The following is a 26849-nucleotide window of genomic DNA, read 5'->3' on the forward strand; positions in this document are numbered from 1 at the left end:
GACATTAGAAGAAAAAAACTGCTACTGTTAAAATCTAAACACCTAAACCTATTTTAAAATAGAATACTTACATTTCTAATTATTTTCTTTTAACATTATAAACCGTTTTTATTATGCTAAACAGATTCCTATTTGTTTAATTAACAGTAGCAAAGAGAGAAAAGTTTTAAAAGGACTACCAAGATTCTCATTTCCAAGCAGCCATTCAAGCTTTTATTTACCCCCTCCACTTTAGCCATAACCATTAAAATGTCATTGGAAAGCTTTGGTATATATATATGCTTTGAAACTGTGACTAACAGCTGTTAAAAAATTCTCACTAATATTGCTGTTCTTTTTACAATTTTTTTTCCCTAAATTTCCACACCTCATTTAAAAGTAGAGAACCTGACTCAAGGAAGGAGTGGAACACAACATGCCTTAATTATGTTTCAGTTATATATTTCAGTCTGCTCATATTCTCATCAATGCTTTCTGATTTTTGGCCTGGTTGTGCCATCCCTGGTGCACACGTGTTGGTTGCTCAGCCATTTGGCAAAGTTCAAGGATATTTTCTTGTCTCAGCTGTTGGCAGGTCCAAGAGTGTCTTTGAAGGCAATGTTTGGCCAAGGGGGACATAAAGGTCCCCTTTGTTGACTTGTTAAAAATATGTAGCTAAATTCATAGAATCATAGAATCGTCTAGGTTGGAAAAAACCTTAAATATCATCAAGTCCAACCATTAGCTCAGCACTGCCAAGCCAACCCTAAACTATGTCCCCAAGAGCCACATCTATAAGTTTTTTAAGTTTCTGACTCCTCCACTTCCTTGGGCAGCCTGTTCCAGTGCTTTCCATCACCATATTCCAGTCTCATTCCTCTGCTGAGCAAAACTAGATTGTCTGTGTGTTACCCCAAATATCACCAATATAACTTTGCCAGTGCCAATGGAGCATTTATCTCTAGAAGTCTCTCCAGTGTGCTCCCCAGCTCTGCTCGACCCAAGCAAGTGTTGAGGAGCAAAAGGAACACTAGTTTTTATTAAGATTAGTCTTTAAATAAAGTTCAATAATTGCACTATCTATCAAAGTTTTAAAATATAAATTGGGAGGCTTCTTATTCAAGAACATACTGTCCATACAGCTAAATAAGCAAAATGGTTTGACTCAAAGATCATGCAACATATGCAAAAGACACAGAATTATGAGTGTGTAGGAAGTTTTTGATCTTCATTTTACTCTCTTCTGCATGTTTGGCTTTGGAACCATAACAGACTCTAAACGTACATATTGATAATAATCATGTCATTCAGGCTTAATATGGAATCCCTGCAAACCCTTCCATCTTTGTGAAATGAGCAACTACACAACGAAAAGCCAGAAATAACAACTTTAATATGTCCAAAAGTAACATTTTTCATATTTAAGAGCAACTTAAAGATGAGCAACTGACTCAGCTGAGAATTTATCTACAATCCATTCAACCCACTGTGTCATTTGTTGGACTGTGTCATTACCTCCTGTAACAGCAGGCAGTGTAAAACATCATTGGTTCAGACTGATCCAGTTCCCTCCCCTGCATCACAGTACTTATTCCAACTGCATTAATGCATGATATCAAGCTCTTCAATGGAAATTTTGTATATGCTGATAGATCATCAAGCCAGCTTAAGATACTTTGGTGTAGTAAGTTATACACGGACTTGAACAGTTCCCACACTAAGGAACCCTCCTGCTTCAACTTTGGCTTTAATCATAGAGGGTTCTCACTGACAGGAGACCCTGAAAACCACATTTCAGCAGTACAAAGTCCAGGAAGTAACACAGTTAAATACGCTTTATATTATACATGCCATCTAATTTTTAGATGATCTAAGATTTTCCAAGTAACTTTTGGGGAATACTAGGGAATAAAGCTACTCTGTCACCAGCTAGTGTCAGATATCACAGTGATGGATCCATAATATAAACCTACAGATGGAGATAAACATTCTTCACTCTCAGTGGAGAGACATCAAAAAGCAGTTGCTGCAAGATAAAAGAGCTGACTTTGAACTTCAATACCCAATTGCACTAAATATGTGCAACTCTTGGAACAACAGAGTATAATATTAAGAAATAAGTTTATCCTGCAACCACGAACTGCCTTTTCCACATGATCCACAAGGAGCAGTATTTGCATGTTTTAAAGTTTTGACATGCAACTGTCTTAGCCATCGTGTGTTTCCCGACGTATAAATTACTCAAAGATACTTTAAAAAACAATATTCCATTTTATATAGGCAGAATATTTAGTTGCTCACAGTGGTGTTCCATCTGTACAGTGTATTCATTAATCCTGCTCATGCATTCTGGTTTTCTATGGAGTCATCATTAAACATATGGTAACATAAGAACTTATCCACCTGTTATGGCTCAAATGTTTTTAGCAGTCAGACCTTGAAAAACCAACTGATGTAGATTTGCTAACAAGACAATCCATAAAATCTTATCTTGATTTTGCAGTCCTAGTCTAAAGCCTGCTTTCTCAGTGCTACTGGGCAAATGATGCTCTTTCACTAACATGCACTGGCAAAATACAGAGAAAACTCGTTTATGAGATCATCTGAATTTTAAGAAAAGTAAAAGATAACCTGACAGCCTGTATGAAGTGGTGCAACAGGTGGAATGATGTATATAAAGGTTAAACTGTACAATAGTTAGTCTGTGAAGATGTGGCCAAGTGACACTATGGAAAGAGCCCAGAAGAATCTGTAGTTTAAATATTTGTTTCTTGAGCAATAAATGTGATTTAGTAAGTTGAGATGCCTGGAGTTTGCAAGACCAGCACAGCTCTGCAGATCCTAACGAACCCAAATCTTCTTCCTTCTGACACAACACAACCAACTAGACTCAATTTCATACCTGGATTCAGTTGATGGCTGGAAATACACACAAATTTACATCCTCCAGTGAGGGAGGATAGAACTTGTGACACTTACAATAAGAAAAAGACTTTTGCTCCATCTGCACATTGATTTGGAAAGCATCCATGGGGGCCTGACCACAGGAGGACAGGTACATCCTCTGTCCATTGGCCCATTACACCTGGGCTGACACCTGACAAACAGGTAGTTACACTTTTGAATTTGCCTTAGAAAACTGATGCCAGAGATGATATGAGCAACATCCTTCTCTAACTAGAGTGGAAATGGACTCTTGTTCAAGCCATACTTCATATGGATATCCCACATATCCCATGGTCCTAAAACTCAAACAAGAAAATCCCAAATGAGTTATCCAGCACACTGCTGCTGGAACAAAGGTATCAACATGTCCTCCAACTAAAGAGATGGATGATAAAAATTACACCACATAATCACAAGGAGCTAATGCTGCCTTCAGTTATACATTTATCCCCATAGACAGGATTGAAAACATATTTCATACAATGTGTGATTTGCTTGGAACAGTATCATCTAATACTGTAAGGTGTGTGAAAGGGATTATTTGCAGTATTTCAGGATCATTGAGCCTTTTCTCATCTCACACAAAAATGGTGCATATTTGCAATCCATTTCTGTAGTTGCTTTACGAAGTGCAGTAGTGACTAGGAAACTGAGAGAATATAAATGAGACATTATCATTTGATCTACAGCATTTCCTTAAAATTCCAAATCTTGCTACAGGAGCTCTCATGCATGCTGAACACCATCATCATTAGATAATTACTCATTATAAATGAGCACAGGCTAAAGCCAGACATACTGTTCAGCTTTCTAAGCACATACAAGTTGCAATGTTAAAATGAAAATATAATATCATTCAAAACAATTTTTACTGAGCAAAGGTGCTGGATTTACATGCAGGTAGTTTGTTTTCCCGGTGAATGGAAAAAATGTGTCTCTGTGGAACTCAGTCACTTGCAGAATCTCAATGTAAAAGGTTATTTCAAACTTAGATTAATACTGTTTAATACTTTTTTTTTTTTCTGAGTTCCAGACCACAGACCTTTGGAGAAACTGGTCCATAGGATTCTATATGTTAACTAGACCTTGGGTTTATATCATGCCTGTAAGTGATATCTACCTGAACATTGAGGATAATTACCAGTACGTGGTATCTACTGGATGCTTTGAAAACTACCTTCTGAAGTCTCACTTCAGCTTCCAGCAGCAAACTGGACATGCCCATCTTTCAAGAGCTCACAATAGTAAGTTTTTTATGCATTCAGAGTGCCTATTACAGCAATGCCCAGAGTTTTCTAATTCGCAATGTGGCACTTATAACTGCAAAGAGTAATTGTGATGATTTATAGATTGATGGTTCTTGCTATTAACCACTTCACAGTTTCATTATATTTGGTGAAAAATCTTTTCGGGGAAAGATCCCCCTCTTTGGTGGGATCTGTCCCACAAGTCTGTGTCATGTATAACCTCTATCCTGATGCCACTATATGGACCCTAAAGTTAGGTTAGAAAATGTATCCTTCAACAGGCAGAGCAGGACTAACCAAAATCACAGTAATACCAGAGACTCATTCGGTGGTAGATGTATTTTTAGATTCCAACCTGGGTGCAAACAAGGCCCTGCTAAAAGGCAGCACTAAGTTCAATACGTTTGGGCAAAAGAACATCACAACCCTATCATTCTGCTGCTGAATAGGTGACCAAGCTGAAGCACATGAAAGGAAAATGAAGAGAAAATCTGTATTGCCTGAGTGAACTGCTCTGTCCATGGTTTTGAGTTCTTTTTCTTTTTGGCCATTCTTCTGTCTGCTCTATTTAATCAAGGCAACAAATTGACTCTTTCAGTCAGAGTTGATTGTATTTTTTTTCCAAACAAACCTGTACAATCAATGCAACATTGTTGATGCAGTTGATATACCTTACACGTGAAACTAGAATTATTTTCACATCGAATAGACCAGGTCTTTTAGTTCAAGATTCTCAAACAGTAATTTACAAATACATTTTCTAGCTGAAACTTCTTCTGACATGAGCAGAAATTACATAAATTACTGAAACAAGGGGAAGAGAAAGGCAAGTCCCATCAAGAACTCCAGAGAAAAATCTCTTTTTCGTACAAACCATGAAAGAAAAAAGGCATCCCACTTTTCAGCTGAACTTCTCTTCTGAAAAATAGATTTTTATTTTTTTTAAATAGAGCTAAACTTAGGGTTTTATCTTCCTGATTTAGAAGAAATTCTGGTAAAGCACAGTGCTGTGCTTTCTTACCAAGAGCTTCACATACCTATCCTCTCAGTCTGGGCTTATTGTTATTTTTCTCTCTGCAGTAAATGAAATTATGCCTTGTACCTTACTAAGAATCAGAGAGACTGTGGAAAACCCAAAGGTAACCTCTGAGCAGATGGATGTCTTGCAGAGTCCTTTGTGAGTGCTATAGAGATATTAGAAGAGTTTAAATTTTGCCAGATTTTTTCCAATTTTATTGCAAATAGACCAAATTATATTATTTCTCTTTACAAAATGAAATCAAAAGTCATTGAGAGAATCCCACAGAATTATTAAAAACATTTTTTATATATATGCAAATCTATGACTCTTTTTTTGGAGCCCATCTCATGACCTTGATTAACAATATTTTAATTTCCCTCCAGGAAGGATTCGTGCAGATGCCTCTTAGGAAAGAGGTACATTAATGAAAAAAAAAAAAGAGATTGTTTCAGGGCAGAATCTTGACAAAATCTCAGATAAAGTACTTAACATTTAAATATGTTCCAGAACATTTAAATATGTTCCAGAAATACCACCAATATTTGAGTAAAAAACCCACTTGTCTTCAAAGGGATTTCTGTTGCGAAAAAAAGCTGGCTTATTTTCCTCTGTTTGTTACCATGGACATCTGAATAAAGATAGTATATTTTTACTGGAACCATCTTCTACTGCTGGGGGAAAATAAGTTGCCATCTGCCTTAAAGTACGTGACTCTGCAAGTAGTTACACATGCCACAAAGATAATGATAATTTGAATTGAGTGCATATGGAGCAAACACCTGAGAAAGATCTACCCTCAACAGTAATATTTTAGCAATGGAAAATAAATATGTTTTAGTTAGATGGATATACTGACATCAGATTTTAAAAGTCTTTTTATGCTATATTTTGATGTAGTCACACCTTCTGTTTTTAATTCTCCAATGTCTTTCTTCCTTTCCAGAAGCTTAGATTGAAGGAGGAATGCCATCTTTAACCTTGAGATCCCTGTTCTCATTGGTTTGTGTCATAATCTTATTATTTAAAAACAATCCTTGGTATTTAACATCTCACCTCAGCATGCAAAATGGTTATGGATTAGAGTACATTTCCTGGGGGGCAAAGGATAGAGTGACTGTGAATTAGAAATGCAGCTGCCTGACTGTGCCACAGTCTCACTCCCAGCTTCTGGACCAGAAAGATCTGTCTGTGACCCCCCTGTCTGCTCTGCTTATGTGCTTATCTCCAAATTTAGCATTACTAGTCAAAAACTGCAGGACATGTGGGTCAGTTTTTCCTAGTCACCATCAATAGTAGGATACAGTTACAGTATATGCTTGGAGTGTAATCAATTTTTAAAGCATAAATGCAACATATTTGTGTACTATATATTCTGGAGCTTCATCAGTGTTAGAGGTAAGGAATCACTTTCATGCCTTGCAGTGCAGGCAGCTGTGTCGGTCTGGTTTCTAAGCTCACAGATTGGGCCATCTGTAATTCAGCTGCTAATCATTTGGCTAAAGAGCCAAGATCTTTTCTGACATACAGTCTATCCTAACCAAATAACCCAGAGAACTACTTAGGCAATGCCAGCTCCAGTTCAGTAATGTGGTGAGTGCCCCATTTCCCCGTGTCAGAGGCAATCACGGGCGCTGTCTGCCCAGGGCACAGGCACTGGACTGAGGCACAGACACCCTGGGCTGCACTCCCAGCCCTTCCCCGGGAAACGGGGCAATGACCTCGGGGAAAATAAGCGTCAAACCAGCTGATAGCAAGAGCATTAAAACAGAAGTATTGTTTTGTGTCGGTATTTAGGTGGGACTCGATGATTGCAGAGGTCTCTTCCAACCTGTGTGATCATGGGATTTCTTTGGAAGATTCCCAGGGAACATGAAGGTGATGGTGGTGTGGTTGGCAGCATTAAAAAAACACTGAAACTACAGCATAATTCTACAGAGAATTCTACAGAACTCCTCTGCTATGAGGAAAATCGTCTATCAGAGTTAAACATTTCTTTTTTCATGGCCATGAAACAGGACTGAAACAGCTCCCCATTTCACAGACTTGTTAACCTTCTGTCTTGATGAAAATTAACAGCTACAGTTTCTTCTAAATAAATTCTGTAATTTTTACTGGATAAAGCATTCCTCTATTCCTGTCAAAGAGTTGTGCAGCACAGCTGTTTTTAACAAATTCCTATTTTTATTCCCCGACATTTGACTATCATTATGTATATGAGTTTCTTCAGCCTGCGAAGCATATTTTAACAAGAAATATTAATGTCCCTCCACATTTACCATCTTTTATCCCTATTCAGCAAGAATAGGTGTTATACAAAACAGAAAACATCTGCTTACTTGTATTATAATTTCTTTTGAACTCTTTAGATTGGAGACACAAAGTTGATAGCAGAGGTTAATGATGAATGAACAAAGCAGAACCATGTTTCTTTGTGAGTATGTTTCAAAGGGGAAAAAACCACTAAAATTCTGTATTTTAAAAAACCATAAAAAGGAATCATGAGGGAGCTTTTTATTAAGATATGTTGAGTGGCTAAATTAATATCTTTAGTTTTGCAATCCTTATATTGATTTGCTCCTAACATAGAGGCTACAATAAGGTCAGGGCATTTTCTTCTTTCCTTGCTTCTAAATATCCTACCTCTCTTGGACTTTGAGGTTGTATTGTCCATCTTTAATTTTTATGTCAATGTGTTGCATTATCAAGATGTTATCAGTGTTCTCCTTGGCAATTTTAATCATGGAATGTGGAAGCTTTGTTTCCTCTCTTTGCTTTCAAGGGCTGTGTGTGAAGTGCAGGGATTGCAGGATTCCTGTCAAAGCACGGACTCCGCTGGAAACAAACACTCCAAGGAAATGCTCCTTCAAGGCCTCACTAAATGCCCTTTGCTTAGCTCAAAGACACAAAATCTGCATTAAAATATAGTTAGTGAGATTTCCTGTTAGAGACACAGGCAGTTTCAAATAAAGCAAGTGGACTCATCAGGTTTATTGAGCAGTTAAGTGTTAATGTTGGAGCCCTGCTATGATCAGCTGCCATCAGCAGCAAAGCAAGTCCTACAAACATCACAGCTCTTTCCTTGGTGTTTTCTTCTACTGTGCCAGTTATAGGATGACAGAAAGAACATTTTTGAAGCTGTGACACAGATTTGGCAATCTGCTGCATTCTGACACAAATTAAGAGTCAGGAGTCATACAATGATCCCGACACAAATCCCTTCCACAGAATAGCCCCACTGTATCAAAAATCACAAGATTTCAGAGGGAAGAAAGCAAACAAAACAAGAATTGTCCTCTTCCAACTTCAGAATAATTCACAGCATTGCACTGTTGAAATCTTTCTGTAGTTTAGCAGATGTGAACAAAAATATAAAATAAAATTGAGGAGGAAGTACCTTATATTTTTCCCCAAAGCTAGACATATTTTAATTATGAATCCTTTCATGGAAAGCTGATAATTCAATATCCAAGCAGATTATTTAACTGTTTATATTCTTTAAAACATAGAAATCATAATTTAGTAGTCTAATCTAATTCTCATACAATTACTCAGATCCCATATATAGACATAACAAATGTTATGCCATTCACAGGAGAGAGCAACACAAGGTAAAGCACCTGCTTTATTTATAGAACTTCTGACATACATTTTTTTCACACTGCTGTGGATATATTCAAGTAGTGGAGTAGGTCAGGGAAGTGCTGACTGGTAATGGGGCTGATGGTGAAATATTCTTGTGATCTTCACTAAAAAAGAGAAATAAGGAGCTAATTTTAGAAACAGATGACAAGAGCTCCACCCCAGCAGAATCTATAATCTGTGATATTTGACCCTTAGTAAAAAAAAAAAAAAAGAGAATGTGTATAAAGAAAATCTTTAATATTGGTTCTAAGGAGATAAAATTTTTTGCCTTTATAGTTTTCAAAGAGCTTTCTATCACAACTCCTATTTCCCTTTATTGCCACTGTTTTTCTTTACATGAGCTACTACTGAGGAGGAGAGGTAAAGGTTCTCTTTCTATTTCTAAATAGTTCTTTGGTGTATGATTAGTATGTGACATGAATAAAGCCTTCCTTATTAGAGAAAGGTCTGCTTTCTTTTAAAGTATTAGGTGAGGGCCAGACTTTATAACATCTCCCCTTATAGAGGACACATCTTCTGGGACACTGGGTTTGGAACATCAGTCAAGATAACCAGATAAAAGAACAACTATTGAAAAAGTGTGATTGTTCTTCCTGGTGTTTCACAGGAACAAAGTTATTTTGAATGAGAGGATTTGAAGCCCAGCAGACCATAAAGAATCAGCTAGCCATGCCCTTTGCCTGGAAACAGCATTTTAACTGGATCAGTGGTCGCTTCTTACTATTATTTAGAGAGAATTTTAATTTGATGCAGCAAGGTTTTACGTAGAGCTTTAAGCACTGTGAGGACAAGCATTGAGATAGTGCTGCTTGGCAGCAAGGCAGGGCAGCAAGAAGTGCTGTTTTCAAAGCAGCAGAAAACAGGGAAGATGCTGCTAAGTCCTGTTCCATCTCACTATCCCATCCTATTATCCCATCTAAGCCAAGCTCTTCAGGATGCATCAGTGTTGCTCACCTTGACAGAAGTAACAAATCTGAGGGACATAAAAGCATTTCTGAAACACAGACCTCAAGTTAGTGTTGCTGACATGCACAGATGCAGGTGAATATTTGCCAGGGACCTTATACAGTGAGGTTAAATTAACTTCTTATCGTAAGAACCTCCATGAAACAGTTGATCTGGAAGTCAGGTGACTGTGAATTAAACCAGCATGATGCTGGCCTACCACAGCACTGCCCAGCAGCACCAGCACCTCTCCTGGGTCACACACAGCTCCTGTCTGTTCACATCAGGATGAATTACCCAATTAACATCATCATTAACAGTGGAATTGAAGTTAGAGAATCAAAAAACCCCAAGCTAAATATTTTTACAGGATGAAATGAAAACAACAAGACCTGACATGCACTTAGAAGTATTGCTAGTAGAGATGTGTTTTCTGTACAGATCTGCACCACTTTTATTGTACAAGTATTTGTGGTGATTTTTAGTGCAATTGCAGAAAATCAGCCCCATTGTGCTCGGAGTCCCACAAATACACCGTAAAATTTCTCTCTCTAATCCAGGGCATTTACCATCTAATTCCAACTGAAATGTGGGACTGAATATGTACAAACAACCAAGACAGTGTGAGACCAGGCTGAGAATTATGAAAGGGATACGTGAGACAGGAGCTTCTGGAATTGCTGGCATCAGTAACACAAAGAGTTAACTCTGAAAACATTTAAGAACAATTAGAATGTCATATGGATTAATAAGAAAAGTACTGAATCACACAGAATTATGAATAAAGCACAACCCACACAAAATCCTGCCACTGACTAGAAAACAGGAGCATTATTTATTGACATTAAACACAAAGGTGAGAATCTCAACCTCTGGCGTAATATAAATCCAAAAGTATCATCATAAATACTCTGCCTTGGTCCCTTCAGCTCAAACCAGACAAATATATTTTATGTTTCAGAATGTGTACATAATATCAGCAACCAGTAGATTTCAAGAAATACTGGTGTTACACTTGCTGGGTCAAGAGCAAGCACAAGGACACCAGCCTTGTGTTCCCCTGCACAAGGGTTTTGGAGCCTCCCCTTGACCTTAATGCAGCAGAGTCCAGGTTTGAACAGCAACCAGAAAATAAAAGGATCACAATGCCAATTATACAACCTCAAAAAAATTACAGAAACAGCAGCTTATTAACAACATGCTGCTTTTCCAGAAGGCTAAAAGATATTTGAAGAGTAAAGCCAAAAATATCTCCTCTATTCAAGAATATACGGATACACAAAAGTTCTAGTTGTTCCTAATGCGTACTTCAAGACTGGATCCTATTTCCCCACCAAAAATCCAGTAAAAAGGAAAACGTCAGTTTAAAGGATGACCACATCTCTATCCAAACAAGGACTACAATCACTAGATTTATTGACTCAGCAAATGCTGTGACTTGAAGTGCATTGTCAGTCAGGAATCTGCTTTGTTCAATAAATACAATTTTACCATTTAATTTCTAAGGAAGGCTGGTAGCTGCAGACAGTCATTAAATATATTTTTCATTAATCACAGTGGAAATCAAGTAATAAATTATTATGCTTCAAATCAAATTATAATCATGTAATTTTTCACATGGCTTAAATGGTATAAAAGAGACAATTTTTTTCTATATTTCCTTTTTTAAAACAGGAACTCAGTGCCAACAAACACCTTAATATTTCATATTGCTAAAAGCTCCTCCTGGAGCCACTGATTAGCTTGATTTGAAAAAAAAAAAAAAAAAGAAGAAGATAAATTACATCACCTGTGTTTTCCCACTCTTAAAAGAAGAAAGAAGAGAAAGTTTGAGACAAAGTAAGAGAGACAGAAGGACATGGAAAGACCTGTTTTGTGGCTCATAACTAACAAACACAAACGTCTTATGAACTTTATCTTGCTGTGTGGGTGGCCAACTAAAAATGAGAAGCAAAGAAAGGCATATTCTCAAGAGATGGCCACTGCTTCCCTCCGACAGGAGCCTGGCCGGAGTGGGGTGACTTTGCCACCCCAAACTCCTGCTGCCTCCTGACATTTGTGCCCCATCTTCACACTTGTCATCTGCAAAGGCGGTGGACAAGATAAGGGATTGCTTTGCTGGCAGAGGTCTGCTTCCCAGTGATAAACTCCTATCTCATCCATAACTAGATTTAAGATAGGCAGGATACACTCGTCTTCAAAGCTGTCACCAGAAGGGAGCTCTATCAATGACTTCAGCTTTCATATGCTCCAGATAAACGGCCCGTTTTAATCTGTGCCCTTTGTGACTTTCTGAGCTATCATAACCATCAAAGCCCTAATACACTCCCAGATACAGAGTGCTCCAAATTAGATTCCACTTACCCAGCCAAATTCAGGGCCTCTATTTACTGCAAATATGACAGCTAGTCAGATCTAAAAGGAGTTTGAAAAACTAGAGGGAAGAAATTTGCTCACTATCCACCTCTGCCCCACCAGCCAGCTCGCTAGAGTAATATATTTTAAAACTTTCATAAACCTCAAACAGAAAAAAAATAGGATTATCCATTACCATGTCAGCTTAAGTGATAACATAAATATATATCACAGAACATCTGCCACTAAATCACTGTTTATAGATGTCAGATCTCATTTATTATTAAAAGAAACCCCAAAACAAACACTTTAAAGCCTTCCTTATTATTTCACAAGAAGTGACTGATTTCTCAACTCTAAGGTGGAGCTATTCTTTGTAATCATTTTAAACAGACTAACTTCTATTATAAACCTTAGTCAAGAATTACATTAAGTAGTATTCACAAACACGTGAATTACTTCATCCCAGTGTGTAGTCTAGAAAACCCAGCATATTTTCCCCATTGATTTTTCCTCATCAATCCCTATTGATTTTGCATGAAAGAATATGGTGCACCTCAGAAAACTTGCTTTTATCTTACTTTTCTTCAAACAGTAGAAAACTGTAGATCAAGGCTTTATGTTCTGATACCAGCAATAAAATAGCTAAAATTTACTTTGAGAAGAATTTATAGAGAGTGCTTTTTATACAGAGATTTTAAAACTCAGAGTCTGTGTTTACAGTGCTGTGTCTGACTGAGAGGGGCCAACCAGGATTATTCTTTGCTTTTGCATTTTTTAATTTAATTAGCTTTGTCCATTTTTCCCCCCTTTGTGTCACCTGATTTAATAACTCTTAAGTTAGGCACTCAGGGAAAAAATTAATAAATCGCAGAATTATTTCTGAATATGCAATCTGTATCCTCTCAGGTACAAGTGAAAATCTGCTTGCAAAAGCCACTCATCTGTATCATTGTAAATTGACCTCTTCAGTCTGACCTCTTCCCCCCACTCCACTCATGAACAAATCCAGAATACCATAATGTTTTGTTTTATAGGAGTTTCTGCTGGCTTGCTTCACTATATGTGCCTATGACTAGACAGTTATTTTAGAAACAGAGAGCAAAAACCTCTGGAAAATCCACACAGTTCTCAGCCCTGTGACATTCAATGCCCTCAAACATGTACCACGCAGACATAAAGCTGCACCTCCGAAGGAAATATACTCTAAAATGTGAGTGTTGAGCACATCCTGATTTTGATCTCTGCCAGTTCCCCCATCTTTTAAATCACACAGCAACTTAATGATTGCTGTGGTGGTTTACAGAGACGTGATTCATGGGCACACACGCAGGAGGTCACTGCAAAGGTTGGCACTTCACAAAGTGGTACAGTACCGTGCTCAGCCATTACATTCTCCCACCTACATACAAGCTAATTTGATTAAAGGTAGAAGATCAATCAAACTCTATTGCCTCAGAAAGATTAATTACCTCAGCACTTTCTGACTTAATTATTAGTGCTCAGCCATGGGGTTAGAAAAACCCAATACAGCAGAAGTAAAGGGGCCCAATGGGCAGATTTGGTAGACTGGGATGTGTTTTAGCCAAGATTTGTTATCTTTAACTAATGACAGCATCTTTCTTTTTTATTCAAATTAGACCTAAGTGCTATAGTGTGTTTATAACTCGGCAACAACCGGATTAAAATATTACTGTTACATTTCAACCTTACTGTGGAACTAAAAGTGCACAAGACGAGAATCAAAATATCAAAACACCATAAAAAAAGAAATTCTATCTGTTGGCAATCCAGTTTTTGGACAGGGAACTAGAAAATTAAAACTTTGTAGTTTTATTTTTTCTTGTGTCCCAGCATGAGGTCTGAAGTCCAGCTGCCAGAGCATCCTATTGATGATGTTTAAAGAGTATATTTCAGCGACTACAGAGTTTCTGATTATCAGACAGGACAGCGTGGCAGAAAACGCAGGCGTTTTCCCCAAGGAGAGCGAGCTCCCTGTCTGCAGCTGTCTGTCAGTGTGCAGCACTGACCTTCTCCACTCCACTGTGGCATCAGGGAGATTTATGGGACCCCCAAGTTGTCACCAAGGTGAGATGCTGATGTTGCTGGGCATGGTGGGGCCAGCACTGCTTCCCATCACGGCAGTGTCCGGCAGTCACTGGGCCAAGCTCCCCAAACAGGTGAGGTACCAGGCCACCAACCCTGTGTCCAGATGGGGGCTGCAGCTGGAGCCAGAGGCTAACACGGAACTGAGACTCAGCAAACACATTCACCCCAGATTTCATATTTCCAGTGTAGAAAAGTGACCTGTTGCATCACACACTGGGTTTGCTGTTGTTACAAAGAGCGATTTATTTGCCCTCTCATAAATTTATCAAGTTCCTTTTTATAACCAGTTTGCATTATCATGCCCTGCTTCTATACTTCCTCACATTGATGTTTCTTGCAACCCCCAAATTTCCAGGCTTGGCTGGTGTACAGACAGCACCTGCTCATTTCCCTGTGAACCAACCCAGGGCTTCATTTTGGCCCCCACTCTCTGCTATTATGTGAGAGCCCTAATCCCCAGCCAGCCTTTACCTTGCAGTTTAAACAACCCAATATTAATTCCTTTTTCTGTATATAGGCATTCCATTCCCCTGTTATTAATAATATTTCTTTACACCTGTTTCTCATGTGAGTTCACCTTTCTTTAGTGTGGGAAGCCAACATTACTCATAACAGGCCCATTATGGTATCAGCAATGCCTTGGGTTTATTTCTTTTCTTCTTTTTTTTTTCCCTGTATTAGGAGTAACCCGAGATTTTTTTCACAATCACATTAGGTATTGGTGATTTATAGTTTATCTTTTCAATACTCAGTTTATTTTTTTTTATTTATGTCGTTTTCAGCTGGTGATTTATATAGTAGTTCCATACACCAGGTCCTATGAGAATGACTCTCAACTATTAGATTTCATCCCACTGCTATTACTTCAAATCCTTAGCAAAATCCAATTCTTGTGTCATGCACACCTCCTCCTCTATTTTCAGCAATGCCTGGCTTTGAGCTACTAGAATATTTCATTGACATACTCCAGCTTTTTTAACGGTAAACTCATTAATGAATATAATGATGGAGATTTTTCCATTCTTGTATTATTCTGTGTCTTTTCATTCTTGATTACTACTGCTCCACCCTAATGTGGTGTAATAATAGTTATTAGTTCTTAAATAGATATAGATTAACTATACATGTAGTCCCCAATACTAAAAATACATGTCATGGACGTGAAATAATAGAGCTAAACTAGTTCTACTCTTGGGAAACCTATGATACCATTTGCTGCATTATGTTTATATATATCCTAGTTTCTTTCTCATAAATGTTTTCCAGTACTGAAGCTTGACTGACACTTGATTTTTTCTTGACACCTTGTGTCTTAGAATTACAGAAAATAAAGAAAACATTATCAGTTTTGATATCCTGGGAGGAAGATTATCTCCTCTCCTCCACATGAGAGTGCTGAACTTGCTTTGACTTTTAGTGCCATTATCATCATTCTTCATCAGCCCATCTTTGCGCTCATCAACATCATACTTATCAAAAATTAAGGCAAGGGGAAACTGTTCCTTTAATTTTGGGGAAGAAATATATGCTATCTTTAATCATGAACAGATGTCATCTTTACTGCAAACCTCCTTCTTATGTGGTTAAATACCATAGATTGCAGTCTTAATTCTTCTTAAGACTAATTCTCTGGCAGTCTGATGATCACTTAAAGCCAGCATAAGCTTTGCCCCAGCTACTCCTTCACTCATTTGCTGTCCACAAGTAATGCCTCATGTAACAAATGGGATTGGGGAATCCATGTATTTAAAATTCACTTTTTCCCCTCCCTAGGGGTTGAACCCAGATGAATTCTTCTACCCAGTTCACCCAAATAGCTCTTCAAATGCATGTGCTGCCACAAGAGAAGGTGTGATTGGGAGATAAAAACAAGCAGTCGTACACATTTAGCAACAACAACTTGATTTGACTACAAAATTACAATGTCTACTGGCTCTTCTTTTGGCCATACTTAGCTCCACACCTTCAGATTTTCGATGAAACTTTCTTGGTTCATTAGTCGCTAATTAATCTTAAATACTCTTTATGAAAACACTCTTTTCCTTAAGACACCAGTTTCCTCCAGTCTGAAACCCTGAGATCTCAGTGTGATTTGCCTCATTAACTAGTCCTTCAATTTTCAGCTAGCTTTGTTTATACTTCCATTGTCTTTATATAGAATGATTACTATTATTTAATTTCAGATTACTTTCAGGTTTTCTGGCTTCCCCACCCCCACCATCCCCAAGGTGCAACCATTCCTCTAGCTCTGACCAATTTCTTGGCTGAACTGGGCATATTCTACCTTCTCCAAATAAAAGAGAAACAATTTTATTCTCTAAAGGAGAGAATATAGTTTTGATAAGGCAACAAAAACAGGTGAAGCATGAAAATCTGTCATTAATATGTTACACATGTATTAAATAACCCAGCATAACTGGGGTTTACATGTACCTTTTTAGCCTCTTTGATCAGCATCACTGCTTACATCCACTAAGAGGGTACCACTGAGAGAGAGTTTGCCAAGGAAGAGTGAATTTGTTACTCTTTGTCTATGTTTATAGCGTGTTTTGTATTTAAATGTAACACGGGAGAAAAAGAGGGTAAAAAAAAAGGTGGTTTGGTTAAAATCCTTTACATAGGGAGCTATTGAAGCATCCTTATCAGTTTGAGCAATTTATGAGCAGAAAATAAATGAATACCACCTACAAGAGTGCTGTTACTTAAGGATAAGGTTCTCTACAAACCTGCACACATTTTTATATTCCTGTTTACTTAGTGTGACAGTTTATTGGCATCTCTTCCTTATGATGCATCTACCACACTGCACATTATGCTTTTCTGAGGAGGTAACTAAAGTAAGAGAAGACAAATCATTTTAAATAGACTATTGCTAATTTTAATTAGCACAGTGAATTAATTTTAAAGGTTTACATATAAATTGCTCATAGCTTTCTAACCACTATAACCTTACAGTTATTCTTTCCCTCTAGCTTCAATCCTGTATTGGATGTGAATTTGTAAAGCTTCCTCTCACCAATATTTCTCAGGTTTTGTTATTATGTTATGCTCATCTTTTTCAGTGTTTTGCAATAAATGCTTTGCTATTGCCAGTAAATGGAAAGTTTCCAAAGGACAATAATTTCCAATATTAGAGAAACAAACAGCACCAAAGAACTGTAGTCAGGAAAAACAAGAGGGAGAAAACACTTTTGAATATATCGCTGTGTGATGTCGCATCTGTCATCAGCTTTCATAAGGTACTGAATGTCTCACTTGGCTCTACATGTTATTGATGTCGTTTCATCCCAAATCTGTCTCCTTGTTAAGCAAAGTTGAACTAAATCACCATCAGGTGACTAACCAGGCTCAATGTTCTAGACAATGTTTCAAATTAAGACAGGTCAGATATCAAAGATCTTGAGAGAGAATGGAGACCATGCTTATTCCATTTCAGGAACTCAGATTATCTGACTGTGTATTCCTTTCTCTTTTCACGTTAATAACACTTTGGTCCATGAAAGAAGACTAGAAAGATTTCAAATGTATCATGGCACTCCAAATGAAATGAAAAAAACCATAACGATCAAAAATCTAGCAGTATGTTTGTAGAGGAAACTGTCAATTCAGGACTATTTTCACTATTTCACTGTTGACTAAATTTGTCATGCATGCAAAAGTGAACAGAATGAACCTCAGACTGAGCACGTGCATAGATCAGCACAAAGATATTTTGGTTGCTTTTACCTAGACCAAGGCACTTTGCATGTTGAACACAAATATGCTGTGGGTCTTCCCCTTCTTTTTTACTTAGAGCAGACAACAGAAACTATTTACATTTCCTTTTTTTCCCTGCCACTAGATGCTGCCATTAATATGAGCATAAAACACTAAAAGGGCCACAAATGATGCTTTCTGCGCTGTAACCATCACACCACATCACATCAATTAAAGTGTTTCAATAAGATACGAGTTAAAAGGGAGAAAAAAACCCCCTTTACATCACATAAATGCTAATTAAACTGTGATTTCAAGTTTAAAACTGAACTGTCAGGTAATTAGACAGGTGATTAAACTTTCTTCAACTTCACACCTGGAAAGACTGAGGTGTGTGCTCAGTCTCCACGCAGTGATATGTGCCAATGACGTTCAGATGCCAGAGCTGTGCTACTTTTAGGGTAACATTCTAGAAGAGTCATGATCCATACTTCTGAAACTGCAGAAACCGGGCTCAAAAAGCACTGGCAAGTCCCAAACCTGAGCCTCTTTGTAAATGGCAAGACAGGATCCACACACCTGTTCTAACAACTCCTCATACACCAGGTCCTGTCACACATTCTCTGCAGGAAAGGATCCAGATACTGATTCCATGTACGTTGTGCTTACTTCAGTAAAGAAAAAATATCAGAGTTGCAAACAACAAGAGAGAGCTGGAAAGCAAGTCCAGATCATGAGTATGCATAGCAAAAGCAGAAAACACACTACATAACTTGATATTTTCTTTCTTTGGGGGTATATTTGTAGCCCTTTAAAGCTTCATTCTGTGCAGAATCCAGTTTGACTGTCTAGAATATTTTTAAGGGTATATTTCAGCCTCAAATACATAAACACAAACAAAAGCAAGCTATGAATAATGTTTTCAACACAACATCCAGAACCTCTGATGGTTCTTGTCAGCTGTCTAAAGCTTTTGAAAAAAATAATACTCAGGAAAACATCTCACTTTGCAAATTTTAAAAAGTCTGAAACTGAGGATCCCCAAGTAGTAGTTTATGAACTAAAAGGAAAAGAGAATGGATCTTCCCCATGCAAAAAGCCCCTCAGACTCCAGTCTTGGGCAGAACAAGGCAAAGGCAGGGGGTGATTTCTGAGAGCCAGGCTGGATGTGTCAGAGCCAGCTCCAAGTCAGAGGGAATGCTCTCTGTTGAATGCTGTCTTGGCCACTGCAGAGTGTAACTACCTTTTCACACAGCTAATTCAAGTGCATAGCACTTACTAATTCATTCCTCATGATACACTAAAGCAGCTGAAATACACCTTTTGGGCCAAGTTCTGCCCAGAACAGATGTATTTCCAAATCGCTTATTAAGCCGTTAACAAGGCCTTAGAGGCTTAGAGACATTCAGGTGTCTCTTTATCAATGGCACAGTTCAATTTAATCCAGATAAGGAGCCTCTGGACAATTAACAGTTGACTAGAGTTCAGTGGAATCTCCAACTGGCTATCACATCACAGGAAGCAATGCCAGTATCCACAGCTCTAGTGTAGTCTGGAGCTCACACTGATTTTGCTCAACTTTTTGACATCACAAGAAGGCAGCCACGATGGCAGAAGTAAGATGACAAACTCTTTTGAGATTATTACTACGCACCATCGCTGCTTTCAAAGGACAAATCAAGAAACCTTTACTTCTGGAGACTGCAGTCTCTTCACAGACCTACTCATCATTCATGAGTTCTCCCTATTTAACTACAGCAAGCTGTAGCGTTGGAGAGGGAAACAGGTTAAAAAAAGTGAACTCCCTCAGTGCAGTATTTATGACTGTAAGAGCAGCAGCATTAACCTCACCAGAAAGCTCCTCTGTGTATAGCACAGCAGATCTATAAAAACATCGGGTCATCCATAAGCCCTTAACATCTCAAAGTGTTTTATTTCCAGTGGTCAGACTTCACGTTTTTAGAAATATAGGGTTCCTTCAGCCACATTAAAACCAATATTTGTTTTTAATAATTACCTGGCAAAAAAAAAAAAAAAAGCCCCGCTTCCGACACTCGAATGATTTATCAACTGAGATGACCAGAGTTCATCACTTACTGGACTCGGGGTCCGAGTTGCCGTCTCCCTCCGTCCGGCTGTTGGGGGAAGCCTGCTCATAGTACTCCTCCTGGGGGAAGCCGAGGGGCAGAGGGTGGGATGTGCTGGCCCCACTCGTGGGTTCGTGGTCTCCAAGGCCACTGTCACTGCAGCTTTCCTGGGAGCCATCTGGGAGGTGAAACGTGACACGGCGCTGAGGCTACAAGGAAGGAACAAAATTATATGGTTTCCACTACAGTATCAGTAATTGCTTAATGCAGCCAATTTAGGAAATGTATTATTTCAGTTATCTGCTGGGGATGCATTACCGAGAGTTGTGCACAATTTCAGGCTTCCATGAGCAGGCAGCCTGCTTTCAAACCTGCTTCACCTGACAGCACTGCTTGCTGCTGTTTTTTAAAAAATGTAAGCCCTGATGCAAAATGAAAGACACCTCAAACTAAAGAGATTCTGTCAGACTTCACAAGTCTTTGGATGCCTTTTGTATATTGACTTGGAGATTTCAATCATTTTTTGAGGCTCAATTTATTTCCCTGCTCAGTTTTCTAGTTTTCAAAAAACATGTTCTTTCCCATTAAAAGCTGTTCCACACTTTTGGGCCTAAAAAACATGACACATTTATAATGCTGTTGGATTCTTCTACAGCAGAGAAAGAACAAACAATAACAAGTCGTATGAATTGAAAAAATTTTAATAGATTTCACACATCTGTTAAGCTAATGATTGAAAGGTAGATTCCATTACTCTCCTTCAGACATTTTATTACAACTCCTTTGAATTTTGTTATACTGCAGACCTGTACCTTCAGTGTAAAAGGCTGGAAGCTGGGAAACAGTGAGCTGAGGAAGGAAAGCATCACAGCCCAGCTGCAGAAGGAAAGGCCAGGTGAAATGAAGCACCTGATGCACCAGGCACAGGACAGTGTTTTCATTACCTAAGTGACTCTGCATGATTTAGGAACTGAATAATTTAAATGTAAATCTGTCCCAGTATTAAAAGAAAACATGAAAAAATAAATAAGCAGCTTTCCTTATTTTGATGCATCTGTTTTCCACGTTTTGGAAACACGAAACGTTAAGATTGAAAAAAAAAAACAAACAAAACAAAAACCCAGTTTAAAATATTATTAGCATCTTGTTACTCAAAATTCCATTTGAAAGGCAATGTAAATCTTTCCAGACCCAGAACTTCTGGGATTAGTAAAGCTGGAGATCAGATTTTTGATGCAATTATGCAAAAAAGTATGTAGTGTTTATAATAGAGCAGATGTTTTCAGAGGTCTCTAGATATTTGGTTCCTATAGGGCAACGGTGTTGAAAACATTCAATTATATTAAGTTTTTGCTAAAAAGTTCAGATCCTCTACTTTCCAAAATCTCTTTTTGTCACTGTGACATTATTCCACATGCCCACAGACAGCTGCTGTGCAGTGTGTACAGCCAAGAGCACGGCAGCATCAGCTCTACCTATGTAATTCCTGACAGATGTGAGTGACAGCTCTTCTTAAAAGCTACCAGTAAGACATTCAGGGCTTTCCCAGAAAACCTGTTTTAGTGCTTCACCACTGCTAATGGAGAGGTTTTCTTTTAATGTCGAACCTGCCTCTTTCTTGTTACAAAATAAATCACTTCTTCAGTCCCATCCATCATGGTCTGCTTATTCCCACTCATCTTTCTGGCATTTAGCACTTTAGTCTGCTTCAGAATAAACAGACCTTATTATTTCAATCTGTCCTGTGCTTCTGATATGTTGTCCTGCCCCCCTGCACACACACACAGAGCTCTGTGCACTGCTCAGAACTCGTTATACAGCTTCAGCCAAGATCCTTAAAGCACAGAGGATCCTTAAAGCAGAAGGATCATTTCACACCTCCTGCAGGCTCCACCACTGCTTTGCCTTCTCCGAGGCAGTGGAACACATTTTCCTTGCCAACCACCATAATGCCCAGGTCCTTTTTATTGACCATTTTCCTCGTTGTTCCCTTTTTGGTTATTGCCATTGATTGCTGGAGCCTACGAGTGGCACTTTGCATTCATTCTTCCTGCCATTCTGTTTTTCCAGATGATTTCATCTGTTTTCATCAAGTACACTTTGCCTTCCAGTCCTGCTTTCCTGTTTCTCAAATTTGCAGATTTTACACTCTCCCTCATTTGGCAGATCTTTAACAGAAATTGGAACAGATCAAGCCAAGACATCAGTTGAGCTCTGAAAACCTGAATACAGAATGACTTCCCATTACACAAGATCGAAAGGGGACACCCCTTCTGTGAGTGCTGGGGTAGCCTGACAGCACACAGGAAAAAAATTCAGATGGTGAAAGGTTCCCAGCTAACACACCCACAGACCCCAAGCATTTTTGGTGTCACCAGAAGAATCTTATTGAACTCTCTAGTGAGCTGCCTACAGCTGCCCCAGGGCTCTGGAAGGCTGGCTGGGACAGTGGTCCTGCTCCTCCTGCTGTCTTTTCCCACTACAGATGGGTGGAGATACATGAAGTGTCTCTGCATAGTCAAAAAAACAGATGGATCCACAGAAATTACTGATATGTAATTCTACTATTCCACTCATCAGCTGCCTCTCAGAGCCCTATTCACACCAGCAGTGTCAATCAACTCTTTTCTGAAAGTCCAAATAACTAAAGTTTTGTCAGATTGATCCAGTGAAAACATTCCAGCAATGCTTCTGATGTACTCCCTGCATTCAAAACCGTACCGAGCTTGCACAGCCAAGACGTGTGGAAATGGAATACACTATTTCTTTGATGTGAAGTGAGTTTGGTATTCACAGTATCTATGAAAAAATCCACTTTCATTGCATGAGCTGTTTGTAAAAACTGTATTTTGTGAAGTTTGCATTGCCTTTGTGCTGTTTTGTGTTGGGCCTGTGATATTTGATACCCACACTACTTTTTATCTTCTCCTCTCCAAGCTACCAGTGAATCTTAAGAATAAAGTACTTTTAAAGCCTTTTGTAGCCCAAGTTTTAGCATTACATACCAGTATTAGCTTTTGCACACGACTGGAAATACAATGGTTAATACTATGTGCAACTGGGATTCACTATATGTAAAAAAAGAATATTTATTTTCATGGTTTGTTGTCAAAATAGAGCAGAAGTTTTTAACCAGATGACAGTAAAGGAGACCAGAAAGTCACCAACCCTTTTTTTTTTTAACTGCTTAGCCCAGTGAGAAAAAACAACACCTCAAACAAAATTGAAAATGTCACTAACTAACACTCATGTTCAGTAAAAAATTGTAAATATTTGGTTGCATAAACTGAAATGTTATTAGTTGAAAGGATAAAACCCATATGATTTAAAATCAACTGGCATCAGCTAAAGGCTCCTGATTTTTAATTTGATAGTGTCCCTGAGAATGTCACACCTGATAACGCTGATGACAGAGCACTTTCAGGAGAATTTATCAAGATGAAAAAAATGCAGCTATTTCTCTACATGGCAGTGCTGCCATTTTCTTAATTCATGCAGGCATCAGACAGTGATCTGGAACAAGTAATTCTAATAAAATTTTGCCAAAAGCTGGGACTTATCTTCTGTCACAATTATTTTGGAAATTTCTTCCTTGAGGCATTTAAATTTCAATTTATAAGATTACAAAATATCCTCAGTCTCCAGCTGCTTTTCTATTTATCTCCGAAGGGAGTTAGCACCGATAGTAATAGAATAACAAGGATTATGGTTTGTTTTATTTATTTGAATGACAGTTAGTATACTTTTTCAAAAGGAGAGAAATGCAAGCAAACCTATTATGTATTCTTAGTGGATTCTGGTGTAGGAACTTGTAATACAGACAATTAAACTGATAGGGGACAATGAAGTGAAAACTTAAGGAAAAATGTACAGTAATCTATAGTTTCTCTGACACATTTAACAATATTAAATTACTCTTTATTGGTATGAAAAAAGAATTTTGCTTCCAGAGATGTCACGAACCCGGACACAAATGCTGTCAGAGGTCTCATATGGCATTCACTGCGTTTGGTAGAAGCAGAGTGTGTCTGGAGGGATCAAATTATCTCAGAAAACCGCAAACCTTTTACTCTCATTATTGAAATTTATATGAAGACTGATCAAAGCCCCAAACTATTCTGTGTTCAATCTTTCACTGCAATAATTAGACTGTGGCAGTGGGAATAATAAAAGATGAGTCTAAGTAAATAGCTTTGGATACACTGAAGGGATGATTTCTGGAATTATACACCAGGGGTTAGCCAATTTATAATCAAAAAGGAAGAAAAAGGTAATAGAAAAAGCAGCATATATCAACTGAGGAACATTAAACTATTAACCTTATTATCTTCATTCATTGAAGCAAATTAATATCCTTTTAAAAGGAGATCATAAAGAAAAAAACATTACTTTTTTAATTTATGCTGAATTAATTATATTATTTAGATGATAATTCTGATTTAAAACAGAACTTATTCAGGAGATGCTCTAAGCATAAAAGAACAGGATTACTTCAGCGTTTTCCTCCACTATTAGCAGCTGGTAAATAAAGAAGTAGTAAGAAAAAATTTTAATTTCCTCCTTTTCTTGTGTCTTTCAAATGCTGGGAAGATGTGAAGTACCCTAAATAACCAGACAACAACTATCTTCAAGTATGACCAGTAATTCTCAGTTGTTAAAGAAAATCCCTAATCAAACTACAATTTCCACCTCAAATCTCTTTGCACTCAACTATCACCTTTTGTTCCAAAACAACAATCCAGTGTCTTTTGCCATAGGCTTACACTGAGACAAACAGGACCCAGCAACTATCAGTGAAAAATTCTTAGAACAACATGAAAACAAACAGCCTGAAAAGACTCAACCACAAACCCGATGGGAAATAGGTCTTTGTGTTGAAACTCAACAAAGACAAGGTAGTATTTTCATTTTTCCTTTCCCTAAACTTAGTAGTGAACAGTACAGCTATTATGGCCCAAGGAGTGTCTATCAACTGTTTTCTAAGTCTGTATTTCATATAATTTTTGGCTTGGAGCACTAAATTAAAGTAACTTCTATGTTTTTACCAACAAGGATCTGTATTTCTCTTGGACCGTCTACAAAGATGCTGAACATTCTTGGTCGCCATTATTACACACAACAAGAAATACTTTACCAATAGCAAATCACCTTTCCTAATTTAGCAGTGGCTTCTTTATAATTTCTTTAATATGCCCTGCGGTGATCCTGCAAAGAACTGTTGGTTTGGGTTTTTTTATTTTATTTTTGTGGGGGTTTTTTTGTTTGTTTGTTTGGTTTGTTTGTTTGTTTTCAAAAAGAAAATGAGGGGCTCATCCCCTGGGGGAAGTGTGCAAAGTGACAATACCCAGCTAATTTCAGAAGTCCAAGCTAAATGGACATTAAAATCAGTTTTCCCCTATCTCGTATGAAAAAGTATCACCCCCAACTACTGCCAATACTGAGAACCTTAATTGTCATATCATATAGATCAAACTTGTTGAACAAGCCTTTCTTTTCTTCAAACAAGTTCAGCTGTTCCAGCTCCTGCCCTATCTTTATTGACTGCATCCCTTTCAACTTCTGATTGTCCATTTCTTTGCCAAATCAAACAGACCTGCTCTTTTCCCAATTTACCATATTTACCCTTTTAAATATTGCCAAGACTTTACATTTTCAGCTCTTTAAAACTTCAGAAATCCAATATAATCCTTTTGAAATTCTTGTTATAAATTTATCTAGTCCTCTTAATTTAATATCATTAACATTAATAACTAGTATCTTATATTCTCACTAATTACTAATGGAAAATAGAGCGTCTGGCTTCCTTCTAAAGAAGAGAAAGCTTTGATAAATACTATTACTTTTCCTCACTGTGATTAACAATCTTACTGTTCCACAGTAGTATGAGAAATGTAAATAGTTCTAGGCTTTTACTTATTATTGATTTAAATAACTCCTCCCACTTTATTAATGTATTTAGATGCAGGAAGCACAGCCTATTTATTTAAAAAGGGCAAATAAAAGCTTGGTTGACTGCCCAGACAAATACAAATTCAATATGGACGATTATCTCAGACAGATTTGTACATTTTCAATGAAAGAATTACTACCTCCACAGCAGATCAGCGGAACAGATGGTGCCCCTACACCTGCTCAAATGGAAATGACTTAAAATTGTCAGATCTTGTAGTTTGATTCGCTCACAAAAAGAGTTGGCTCAAGTGATGAGAAATAATCTTGCAAGACTATCTTGTAACTCTACCACACACTTACTCAGGGTGCCTTTTGGAAATCACACGTTCATCTCCCTGCAGGCGTTTCTTACAGCCATGAAAAACTGCACTGAACTGATAAGCGAAAATGTCAGATATTTCAGCTATTGGCTATTGCAAAAGGAGTATTCTGTGAAACCCTTTCCCGTGTAGGTAAGCACAAGAAGGGTTTTTGTAACACCACCTGCTTTAAGAAGCAAATCTTCACTGTTTCCGTTTTTCACTGACGTAAGTAGAGGCTAAGCCGATACCCTCATCTGCCTCTCGCACCACAGAGGTCATGGAACAAACTCATTAGCCAAATCAGCACTGAACAAACCCATTATAAACCTGGAACTTCACAAATTTCTGATTAACAACTTCAAAGGGTATTTATTTTCAGGTGCTAATCCTCGTTGCACCAAAGAGTATCTCTCATGTGACATTTCCCAGCAACATTTAGCAATTAAGTTTTATTTCCTGAGCTTCTTGAAATAACAACAAAGAACTGAAATAAAAAGCAAATAAAATTGAAAATAACATTTAAAGCATGTCAAACATTTTATTTAGCTTTTGAAAGGCAGTTATAGTA

At 37.8% G+C, this 26849-nt stretch overlaps 1 protein-coding gene across 2 annotated transcripts in view; it reads right to left on the reverse strand.

Moving 5' to 3' along the window:
* PCDH11X (protocadherin 11 X-linked) overlaps positions 1–26849 on the reverse strand; it is a 460056-nt gene that overhangs the window by 106970 nt on the left and 326237 nt on the right. For both annotated transcript variants that reach the window (XM_017818430.1, XM_017818418.1), the window contains one exon: positions 20038–20236. In XM_017818430.1, the coding sequence (XP_017673919.1) occupies positions 20038–20236 (199 nt within the window). The remainder of the gene's footprint in view (positions 1–20037; positions 20237–26849) is intronic.

The sequence above is a fragment of the Lepidothrix coronata genome, unplaced genomic scaffold, assembly GCF_001604755.1.
Source record: "Lepidothrix coronata isolate B3197 unplaced genomic scaffold, Lepidothrix_coronata-1.0 Scaffold2, whole genome shotgun sequence".
Taxonomy (NCBI): Eukaryota; Metazoa; Chordata; class Aves; order Passeriformes; family Pipridae; genus Lepidothrix; species Lepidothrix coronata.